A 12,679-nucleotide genomic window follows, 5' to 3' on the forward strand; every position below is an offset into this window, starting at 1 on the left:
CTGACTCATCTTAAAATGCATCGATAGGCCTAAGTTGGTCTCTCTGGAAACAAACATTTATAAACACGCTTCGCTTTTTACGTGCCAAAATGAACCTCGTTGAATTTGTTCTGAAACTTCATTGTTTTACTTACACGAAAGATATATCGTTAATCTATTTCAAAACTCAAGCCTATGATTACCACCAGTAGTAATAATATTCGAGGGGTACGCACAGGAAAAAGGGCATGCAAGTTAGCAACTACATATAAGGAACACGAATATTCTCACAAAACAGAGGACAAAACGTAAACAGTCTTGCAAATGTTTCTGATATTGTTTTTCAATTAAAACTCAATTTCACGTGGAATAAAGAATTATATAAGTATTTAGCAAAAAGAAAGAAAGATGCATGCATATTGATAGGTAAGAACAAAATTTTATGATAGTAGGTTTTATGTGTGTCGTGAAAACAAATCCCCATTTATTGCTCTGACATTACAGCAGGCCCAAGGATAAAACGTACCACTACTATATACTCCTTTATTCTGTACAATGGCTTATCTTGTGCTGGGAAAGTGAAAGTTGTGACCCAAGTAATAAGTAATAATAGTAAGTAACTCTGAAAAAGGGAAAAAGGGTAATGTACTTTAACCTGCAAAATGCAACTTTTCACTGAACTGTACTGTTCCACAATAATTACTCATAGCAAAGCTATCTGTAAGACGTCCGTGTCGTTGTTCCCACTTCCTTTATATATTTGCTACAGTGATGCATCTTCATGCAAGGCCTTCTCATCCATTCACAGTAGTGCTACCAAAACTACTTACTGAGAGGGCCATGAGTAAGTAATCTCTTTGTGTGTGTGTGTGTGTGTGTGTGTGTGAAAGTGAGTATTGTGTGAGTGATTCGTCGAAACAAAAAATTAGAATCAAATATGGGGAGAGCTCCTTGCTGTGAGAAAGTGGGGTTGAAGAAAGGAAGATGGACTGCTGAAGAGGATAAAATTTTGACCGATTACATACAGGAAAATGGTGAAGGATCATGGAAATCCTTGCCCAAAAATGCAGGTACTGCATCCTATGTATATATATATAAAGTTTAATTTAATGATCATATGTATAATGGGTTTGTATTGATTTGTTTGATTGAATTTTATGAAGGTTTGTTGAGGTGTGGGAAGAGTTGTAGACTGAGATGGATCAACTATTTGAGAGCAGACGTGAAGAGAGGCAACATCACACCGGAGGAGGAAGAGATCATTGTCAAATTGCATGCTGTTCTTGGCAATAGGTGCGGTTCTCCGCCCTCAATCAAAAACCCTTTAATTATATATATATACAGCTAAATAAAAGTTAAAATACACTAAAATGTATAACACATAATTTATAATTAATTGTGTGATAATATCAAGCATCTGGACATAATATCAGAATTTGTTAAACAATGGATAACTGTCAAACTCGATTATAATTGAATGAACTCCAAAATAATGCGAGTTTTATCAAAATGAAAATTTTTGTAATTTTAATGAATAGATATTTTCAAAACAGAAACAAGGAAGCTCAATATTTTTAGGCATAGTAAAACTAGGTTTCAAGTGCTGGGGAATTTGGGAAACTGAGTTTGAAGTCTTGGACAAACAGGCTCATAGTGTCTGAATACACAATGCCCGAAAGGAAAATAGGGAGAGTATTGTCTCTCAAAACATGAAACTGATCGAAAATCACCAATTGTGTTAATGAGTATGCGCGTTGTTTTGTAACTGATAAAAGTTCACCTTCTTTGTTAATGTGAGAAGATTCAATTAATGAGCCTTTCAAACTGCATCATAAATTGATTTGTATGTTTTAGTTAGAAATATTTTTTGAATCACTAATAGAGATGTATTTTTTATATTTAAAATATATTTTTGAAATGTGTAATTGAGTATACATAAAAATGTCAAAAAAATATATGAAATAATAAAACAATGATATCTGATGTAGCATATTCATATACTGTATTAATTTTTTGTAATCTAAAAAACAGAATTATTTTGTATTTACCTCTTTTATTTTTAAATTTTATAAACTTATTTAGTGTCAATTTAAAAAGAGATAAATATAAAATTGTACACGATGGTGTCACATAAAATTTGAATGAGATTTTTTTAAGCTAATATTTTGAAACAGATTATCCATCTTACAAAAGGAAGAATTTGACTGTTTGAGGCCACTCTCGTATCCAAGCCTAAACTAACGAGATAAAGTGTGTGTGTGTATATATATAATCAAAGGTCTCTGAGAACTATTCATACGTTGACAAATGGGTTTGAGTTTGAGTAAAATAATTATTCATAAAATTTTGTAAGTATAAGCGCACTGGTACTGCTAGACTTTTTAAGTTTGAAAGGTTAAATACATGATATATATTTAAAATTTACTTATTTATTGTAGTTGTAAAATTTTATATATTTAAAATTTTAATGATTATTTAGTAGAAAAGAATGTAGAGTGATTTTATATAGGGTTAGTTTAAAAGTAAAAAATAATAAATTAAGTTTCAAAATTTTGTAGATGCCTACAAATTATAGGTTTAATATACTATATATTAGAACAAGTTTACACGATTTAGAAGAATAGTTTTGATTGAATTAATCTTTGCACAAATAAAAATGTTTACAAGTCATACTATAAGAAACATGTAAGTAGAAAAGGTATATATATATATATATATATATATATATATCATCTCACTTGAGAATTGTGTCATATATTAAAATATATCCAATTAAATTTTCTTCTTAATATATTTTTTTATATTGTTATTGTATTGTATATATAGGCATTGAATCTATTACAAAGAAAAATATGTCCAAGTACATGTATATTAAAAGTGCAAACAAAAAAATATTACAATATTTTATTTATTGTCATCCCTCATCATTTAGAGGAACACCTAAAATGTAGCTATTGGGCAAATGCCTCCATGGAAAATGTTTTCTAAACATTAAAAAGTTATTTCTTTTAATTTAAAACATACTTTTAATTTGTGCATAAAAAATAAGAAGTTAATGAAAAGATAAAACTAAATCATATATCATATTATATATGGTACTAATATATAAGATATTATATTTATATAAAATGATACAATAATTTATGTAATATTTTTTTTTATTTTTGTCATTGAATAATTCATCTAAACCTTTTCTTATATTTTAGTTTTTTTGAGCTTTCTATTATTTAATTAATTTATTATATTTCTTTTTATATAAATATATATCTCATTTTTATATTCAAATAATTAAATTAATAAGCATGTTACACGACCAAGGTGGACCTATTCACTGCATTTGATACCTCAACCACTGTACCAAATTCATTATTGGCCTTGAAAATTCTTTTCTCTTTATCAGAATAATTATCATCTTGAAATTTAAATCTCTTTTAAATTATCAATTAAAATAAGGAATATTATTAAACTAAAAGGATAATTTATTTAGATGTAATTAAATTTTAAAAAATATTGATGTTTAATAACTATTTCAACGTTTATTAAAAAATTAAGTATTATATTTTAATTATATTTGTAAAATAGTCTTTTGTAAATCCAATTATCACAGTATGATTACTATATATAATTGCTCAAAGTACTTATTTTGTGAATGTACGTACCTTTTTTTTTAAACAAAAATTAAGATTCATGAACGACAGGTGTACTGGGACAAATACATTAGTAAATATTTTCGAACACTGTAAAGTTTTTTTTTATTTATGAAAAATTCTAAGAATATAAATAAATAATATTTATATGTATAATAAAACAATGTATAACTAATATAAAAAAATAATTAAATTTTAAAAGAAAAAAGTAAATTATAAAATACACCACTTACTGACTCAAGAATCAATAAGCACTCTGAAAAGAAAAGGTAAAGAAGTATAGTTCTAAGTTTTTTAACCTTGAAATTAAAAAAACCCAACATCCAAGTTGTAGTGATTATTTTCCCTTTGTTTTTTTTTTCATGTGAACTTAAAAAATTGTTTGGTTGTACTTGTAGGTGGTCTGTAATAGCAGGACATTTACCAGGACGAACAGATAATGAGATAAAGAATTATTGGAACTCTCATTTGAGGAGAAAGATTTATTGCTTCATGAGATCTTTAAATGAGTCTCTGCCACCCATTGACATGGCTATGGTGAATTGTGCTACCTCCAAGAGAAGAGGTAGAGGGACAAAAATTAAGGCAGCAATGGAGGAGGACAAGAGCATGGCTTTGAGCCAAAACTCCTTTGAATCAATGCCAAGTTGTTATAGAGAAGAAGCTGAAGAAATTTCGATGATGGATACTAATTATGAAATGGAGGGCAACATAAGTAGTACAGTTGCATCATACCCCATTATGAATGGGGATATTGAAGGCTTGGGACCATGTCAATATTGGTCAAATGATGAAATTATGAAACTTAGTCTCATGTTTGAAAATGGGGTACTTGTAAATCCAAGTGGTAATGCTAGTGTAACCCTTAATGAGGAACCTAATGGGAATGAGTGTGGGCAAAATGTGCATGTGGGTATAATGGGAACAAGTCAAGAAAGCAAGATTGGTGTTTGGGACTCGTCAAATGTGGAGAGTGGACAGTGGTACACAAGCTGTTCATCGGTGAATTCTGCCATTGATTATCAAGGGTCTGATTGGGACATGGCAGGTAGTGTTCAATCCTATAATCAATGGGACCTTTGTGAAGAAGACCAAATGATGACTTGCTTGTGGGGCACTGGCATTGGTGAAATAAATGGTTTTCATCAGTAATTCTAATTAGTTGCATTCCTGGAATTAAGTTGTTCATATATAGTGTGTAATTTCATTTCTTAATAGCTTCTTGAGATTAGGCCGGTGTCGATTTGAATAGAACTCAAAGGGAATTAGCTGTAAGAGATATTTGTGTAATTTGCAAGATGCCATAGGATTACAAGATTTGTGTAATCATGTCCTTGTACTAAATTTAAACAAATAAAAGTGTATCAACTTTTAATGTAGTAAAACATAAAACTCGTAATTTGAAAGCATAATGAAATTGATTTATGTTCCTTAAACATTGTGAAAATTGCTTATGTAATTATTTAGTTATTGTATTGATAACTTGTGAGGAAATTTTTAATAATAATCTAACATGGCATATACTTTTTCCTCAAGACTATAAATGTACAATCTATGTATTGTGGTTGATAATCATCAATTTAAAGTGAGACCTGTAAATTGAAGGTAATATTAGGCTTAAAAGACTAGTATGTCCATGATGGAACTATTTGTTTATTTATAACAAATGGGCCTATTGGTTTTGGTTGATATGACATGACAACTTACGACTTTGGAGTTGTCAATTTAGAAGATTTAATTTCAAAGGAGGCACTAAAGTGTGTTAATTGCATTGATTAGAAAAATGATATAAGGGCTGAAACAAAATAGTTCGGAGGCAATTCACATACAAAGAACTTCTGGAAGATGAGGACAAACCATAGAAAGGAATAAATCTACCCGCAGGAATAACAAGGTTTTTAGACATTACTGTTGGCCAGAGTGTTTTTGGGTCTTGGAATTTTAAATAAAAAACAAAATTTTAAATATATTTTATAAAAAAAATTAAGCTTTCTGTTAAAAATATTCCGTTGGACCCTACTTTTTCGGAGAAAGAAAGCTAAAAATAATATGGACCAAACACCATATCCAAGCCCAATTGTGAAATAAATTATCATTTAATTGTTTAGATGTTCCTTGGTTGATAGCTTAATTGTTTAGATATTCGAAAAAAAAATGTTTAGATATTTGAATGAAGTTAAAATTCGCAGTCTTTTAAAATTCTAATTCAATACACCCCTCTTAATCTCATATTTCTAAATAAGAGGGGATAAAGATATTAGATAAAATGAAATAATATCCACTGTATACTATTCCATCCTGTTATAAACATTCAAAATAATAAAAACTAAAATAGAAAAAAAAAAAAAAAAACTAACATTATTTCGCTCTATTTTAATTATATCAACACCACGTAAAGGAATCCAACAAAGGCAACAAAGAGGAAAGGGAAGAAAAGTTGTTTCATCATAGTGTAAAACTAGGTTGGTTATGGTTCTCATACCTACGTTTTATATAGGGTAAAACATATTTTGATTTATTGTAAATGTATTTAAATTTTGTTTTCATCCTCCAAATTTAGTCTTTATTATTACTTATTGATAGTGACATATCTTTAAACATTTACATCACATGTTATCTCAAAACAGTTGATAATGTAATATGACTAAAATTCTTTCACCTTAAAGAATATGACTAAAATGCATCCCACTTCACCATTAAATGGTGACAAGATTTATTTATTTTTTAAATTTTATAAATTTACAAAATTAAAATTAATAAAAAATTGGAAAACCAAAATAATGATAGCATATTTTCAAATACTAAAACTATAAATAATGTAAGGTAACAAATTTTCCTGCAGGTTTCATTTGAAGCTTCTGTTATTTTCTGTCAGTTGCTCAAAGTTGTATTGGGGATTAGAAGATTTGATTGAGATATGCATTCATCCTTCCATTGCAAGAATGCCAAACCACTGATTATAAAATGGTGGAAATGATAGCAATAGGTATTCATTCACTCAGTTGTTTTTTTTTTCAAAGAAAAATAACTATTTCTTTTAGTTTAAAAAAGAATTCAAAATCAATTTAGCCAAACATGCCAACTCACCACGTAAACTGAATTACTGCACAATTGTGATCAATGTCAAAGCTGATGTCAAAGCTGTACTAGTGTACTGTATAAAGTCACTGAGGGTGACATCTAAAATGATCACTTGTTCAAGTCATCCAGAGATGCCACCAAGTGAAAAGCAGTAACTAACTCCTATCACCAAAAAACTATCATAAAGATTCGATTTGATAATGCTACTTCTATAAATGAATCAGTAAGAGGACAATCTTTAATCATAATCAAACAGCCTCAAAATCAATCATTAAGGTGTTTACAATTGCAAGATCTGAGTGACAACATCATCAACCAAAGAATCAAATATTTGGTCCACAACCTCTGATCCAAGTTCAAAAGCATCAACCTCGTATTCGAGCCATCTTCCATATTGGCTGCTCATGTCCTTGTCCACAAGCTCATCTACCATTGAATCCCCCATGCCACTCCAACCTGAAATCTCCTTGTACACATCTTCTGCCAACCATTCATTTCTTTTCACCATTTCAAACCCTTTGCTCCACATTGTGTATCCTCCCCCCACATAACACCGGCTTCTTAAATCCAAACATTCACTCACACAATCAAATGTAGCTTTCCTTCTTACCCTGGATTGATCGTCACTCTTGAACCTTCCCTTTTGACTTTCTAAGTGGTCGAATAGATGAGAGTTTACAACCTCATGAGCTCGACCAAGGGAAAACTCCATATACATCAATTCAACATTACACAATATATCTTTCACATAGTCCAACTCCCATGTGCTTGAGCTTCTAAACTTCATGACAGAAGATGCGCTTGCGTGCTTCTTCAACATGGTGCCAGCTGATGTTGAAGAAGCTGAATCAGATAACTCTGCATCAGATTCACAAGGATAGAACTTTCTTGAAAAATTTAAGCGATTAACTTCTTGAGCTTGAACAGATGACCACAACTTGCTTCCTGAAAGCAGATAGTTAAGATTAGGTAATTAGTTTCAACCTCATGAGCACAACACCTGAGTCATGAAATAACTGATTTTAAAATCAGCAATTAATCAACCATATATTAGCATAGATACCTTCTGTACTAGTAACATCTGTGCTCATTGAAGATTCACAGCTTTCAATTGAAAAAGAAGGCTCAAGAACAGATATTGGACTTGGGTGTCGACAATTGAATAACTGTGGTTCTATCTCGTCAACCTGTAAACAACGAGTTAATGACCTATTGAGACAAAATCATAGGAGTATGCCATCAATTAGTAAAAGGGTGAGTGATTATTCAATGCAGTTGGTTCTTTCCATGGTATTGTTACAATTTGTAATTTTAATCACATTTTATTTTAAAAACCCAACTTTGGTAACTGTATAATAAAAGTTGGTCATCTGTCACATGATTTAACCACATATCACAATCGACTAACTTAGATGTGGTTGACTAAAAACTCAAATCTGATTCAAGTTAAATGTGAAAAAAATACAGCCAAAAACTGCTGATCATATCCTTAGAACCAAGTCTAACATAAAACTACAGAGAAATAGTAAAACAGGTAAGAGCCTAAGACCAAGCTAAACCACAAATTTCAAGCAGCCAAGCACCAAAAATGAAATCATGGCCAAAGAGTCATATGCATGAAGTCGAGAAATAGTCTAAGAAATTGACTGATTATTTCACTTCATCTGCATTTCTTCAGGAAAATCTTTGATGTATAACTACAAAGTGAAATGCATATTGGCAAAAATTGTTAAAGAAAAAATTACCAAGTAGCATCAAAGAATAAAAAAGTCAGTTTTTTTATTAGTAACCACGTAGACATTAACACAAGTAAATTATTAACTTCCTATGAAAAATAATTATAAACTATATTGTTCTGATTGACCTGCTTGAGTGATAAACACTAAAAAACAAAATAGCCAATAAGAATAAAAATATTGTCACATACCCATGAGTTATGTTTCAGTGATAATTCAGGGGGACCAGTGAAGGAGATGTCTGAATCACCGCTACTGCTTAACTTGTCCGTAAATAACACATCTTGGTCTTTCTTCTGTTGTAACCTTGGATTGAGGTTAACTAAATTAAGGCTGGTTACTTGATCATTTGACATTGGTGAAGTAATGGAAGGTTGTCTCACTTTAGAAGAGTCATGGCATGCAGTTTCTGCACTACGTGTTAACTCCCTCAATTTCTGTTCCAAAAGGATACCTAAGGCGTCACCACCAATCACATTGTATCCTATTGGAGACCTTGTATTTTCAGTGTCAAGCAACACTCTTTTAATACGTTGATCCAAGGAAAGACCATTAGCATTCTGGCCAGCTTGTCCAGATGACTCAAAACCTGGACTCCCCCTAGTTAATGGTGTGGTAAATGTGAAGGAAACTACATCCATGTCTTTCTTTTTTACTTCTTCAGCCAAACTATATTGTTTATTACTCACTAGATTAGACTTAACTGGCTTCTGAGTTTTTTCAATGAACAAATTATCCACAACCCTATCATTCCAGTCCTTGTCTGTAGACCTTTTCTTCCTAGGAAAACTGTTTGTGCTGGTATACAAAACTTCCTTTTCACTATCTGTCACTTCCATGGCTGACTTTCTGGATCCAACTTTAGATTTTGCGCTGGATTTATTACTAGAGCTTCTATGACGTCCATAAGAAGAATCCCCAGTCAAAACTTTCCTACTGTGGGAATTGGTAACCAATGGCTTTGATGGTAATTTTTCTTTTTCAAATGAATAATTTTGTTTCAGATTATTCTGTCTGAGGGCACCGGAAGATTTCTTATGCAAATTTTTCTGAACATTTGCCTTCATTGGTTGGTTGGATTTAACATCAAGATGCTCTTGGCCCATCAAACTTCTGCCACCTGTCAAACTCAAACCTTCCCTTCTTTGAACATTCACTTTTGCTTGGATTGCAAGTGAAATGGACTTCCCCTTATTCTTCAAAGAAGAATCTTCTTGCTCATGTTTAGGAGATTTGATGGATGTATCCACAGATCCATTCCAGCTTCTGTTCAAAGATTGGCCTTTGAGATACTTAGCAGCATTTGACTCAACTGATCTTTGAGAAGGTTCTGAAAGCCTGGCTGTCTTTTGAGCAAATTCTTTTTTCTCTTTTAGATCTCGTGCTCTAGAAGTCATGGAGGATGGCCCAATTAGAGGTCCTTTTCGTGAAGCCTCCACCTTATCTTTAAGATCTCTAACTCTCAATGACATGGTTGATGATCCTACCATAGGTGTCTTAGCCTTTGTAGTAGCCTGGATTCTAGGGTCAATAATTCTTGCTGCAGCCTCCATTATATAAGCAGCATTATTGGTTGGAACAAAGCTAGGACTCTTGATTGGGGACAAAAGTTTATGGTGTGTAACAGGAATTGATTTAGCTGATTTTGGAGGTAATACTTCTGTTTGGAACTTTTCAATTGGCCTGCTAATGGTCTTCTGAGGCTTTGGTTCCATGAAGTTCCTAGAAGAGCCCTCAACCTTTTCAACCAGCTTGGTAGAATATGGGGACTGATGTTCATGTTGGTGACTGAGGTTTTTTCTTAAACACTGTGTCTCTTGAAGGGATCGCATATCAAAATATGGGGTAGAATAAGGATCAGAAAAATTAGAAGTAGGCAAGGAATCTAATCCCATAAGCCTGGCAACAACACTAGGGGCCCTTGTCCCACATGCTTCATCATCTGTAACAGATGAAGCATAACTATGATCACAGCTTCCTCGAACACTTGCCCCTAATCCATTTTCATCTTCATCCACCTGAAAGAATTAAACAAGTAATTATCTAATTTCATACACATATAAATATATTAAAACAACAGTTGAGATTGCAAGTGATAGCGATATCGCCACCAGATAGGGCTGTGCCATTGCCACATTGTAATCTACTTTTCTTCCCTGTTTTAAAGGATCTGCAAATGGTGTAGAAAGAATTTCCAACAGTAAACAGAATGAATATACCAATAAAAACTATATAAGTAATACAAATATACAATAGACAAAAGATAAAATATTGTGTATTCTACACTTGCAGTACATGTGATGTACCTGGTAAATCTGATTTGGTTGCAAATAATTTCTTCCGGGATTTCGAGGTCCAGTCAAACAAATGGAAAAACCCACTTCTGGTCCCTTCTTTTTCAACTCCCATTTTCAAAGAAGAAATTCAGTAAACCTTCAAGATGCATCAGGAAAGAATTGGCAAGAAAAATTAACAATGTTAGTAGAGCAAGAATTATATAAAGATTTACTCAAGCAATCTAAAACAAAATAATTCTTTGGAAGTATATTCATATGTGGACAGTAAGTCACAGGAAAAAAGTATATTCATATGTGAACATTAAGTCACAGGAACAGAATATTTCACCAACAATTAATTGAAGCAATCTAAAACAAAATAATTCAAACAAACAATCACAAAAATTTCAATAGGATGGGTCTCTTTTCTAAAAATCACCTTTGGAAGCAAGCAATTATATACTAGTGGACCACTAGTAATTCTTAGGGAAAACCAAATAAATAAAAAAGAGCAAAATCTACCCGAACAAAATGGTGTCGCATCTTTCCTGATCTTATTCATGCACTCTAAATTAATAGAAAGTAAGATAGCTGGGTCCAATTAATCAAGTAGAAAAATCTAAAGATCCATAGTATAAATTTGAGCTGAGATCCAGTGTGTATATACTAAATCTTAATGAAAAGATCATAGTCCAGTATTGATGATAAAACAAAGGTTTTGTGGCTCTTAAGTATCTTAAATTTCTAGTCTAATACAATATATTCATTTATTCAAATTTAAACAGTCATGTACAAACTATGCTTATACACAGGCACTAATTCCCATCCAAACAAACCAGGTTTAAACTTGTTCCCAATCTATGAAATTATCCACACCATCCAAACAACGAGTAGAGAACCCCCAAAACACCAAATTCAGGTCATTCATGGAATAACGACTTCGTCCGAATCAAAACTCTAAAAACAATACACGATGGCAACGGAGAATCAACATGGGAAAACAAGTGGCAAATTCAAACACAAATCTAAAAAGGAAGAAGCAAACATGAAGAAACCATTAAAGAAAAAGACGAAAAGATGCAAACTTTGGCTTAGAATAGAGGACTTACCTTGAAACAATTAGGTGGATCAGCAATGTTAAGCATTTGCGTAGAGTGAACGAGAAGGATGAAGCACTCTCCACGAATGCATTGAATGCATCTGTTTTCCCTCAATGCGAAAGTCAGAAAGGCGTTTTTGAAGCTATAGAACTGACAATCACAGAGAAGTTGAAGCCAAACGGGAAAATTTTGGGGTGAGAGAGAGAAGGGAGTGAAGTGAAGGAATAGAGAGAGAAAGACACAGTTTGAAGTGTGAATAAATGGAGACAAAAACGAGAATTTTGGCTGCATGAAATAATTGTAAAATTTGTATTAAAATTAAAAAAACGCATTTTTTGAAATATGTTTGCATTATAAAAATGGGGAGAGTTTATAACGTCTCTCTCGAGAGGGATGGGATTTCAAATTCCAAACGGGGAAAAAAGTGGTCCATGGAGCTTGATAACGTCACTCGCCACATCTATTCCGAGGAGTCATTCACCTATTGCTCCGTGACACGTGCACCCTTGTCTTATTGGAATTTGTCTTTCCAACAAGCTCACAGACCAACCCACTGTATATGAACGCTTTTTCTTAACATGAAACTAATAGAATCATTTTCTCGCTATTGAAATCAACCGGAACTTGATTTAATTAAATTAAGATATAATTGAGTATATTTTTAATTTTATGTATATTTAAATTATAAAATTAATTGAGTATAAACTAAAGTATTATTTTTAGTATGCATTTTAAAATGAATAGTACAAATATAATATTATAATACACATAATATTATCTAATACACTTTAAAGTCTTATTTATATTTTGAGATCCACAATTTTTATAAAATTCAAAAAATGTATGTATCTTTTTCCATC

The 12,679-nt window shown here is 31.9% G+C and overlaps 2 protein-coding genes across 2 annotated transcripts; one reads left to right on the plus strand and one right to left on the minus strand.

Annotated features, from left to right (window-relative positions):
• The first annotated feature begins 780 nt into the window (after positions 1-780).
• On the plus strand, positions 781-4,778 carry LOC113852724 (transcription factor MYB111-like). Its single transcript, XM_027483075.1, has 3 exons — positions 781-1,049; positions 1,143-1,272; positions 4,025-4,778. The coding sequence occupies exons 1-3, from the start codon at positions 917-919 to the stop codon at positions 4,776-4,778; spliced, it is 1,017 nt and encodes a 338-aa protein (XP_027338876.1). The 5' UTR covers positions 781-916.
• A 2,209-nt stretch (positions 4,779-6,987) lies between these two features.
• On the minus strand, positions 6,988-10,881 carry LOC113852245. Its single transcript, XM_027482483.1, has 5 exons — positions 10,750-10,881; positions 10,555-10,613; positions 8,635-10,461; positions 7,771-7,894; positions 6,988-7,652 (listed from the first exon to the last, which is right to left on the minus strand). Exons 1-5 carry the CDS (start codon positions 10,850-10,852, stop codon positions 6,988-6,990), a joined length of 2,778 nt encoding a protein of 925 aa, XP_027338284.1. The 5' UTR covers positions 10,853-10,881.
• Between the last annotated feature and the right edge of the window lie 1,798 nt (positions 10,882-12,679).

The sequence above is a fragment of the Abrus precatorius genome, unplaced genomic scaffold, assembly GCF_003935025.1.
Source record: "Abrus precatorius isolate BTA unplaced genomic scaffold, Abrus_2018 Scaffold10, whole genome shotgun sequence".
Lineage (NCBI taxonomy): Eukaryota > Viridiplantae > Streptophyta > Magnoliopsida > Fabales > Fabaceae > Abrus > Abrus precatorius.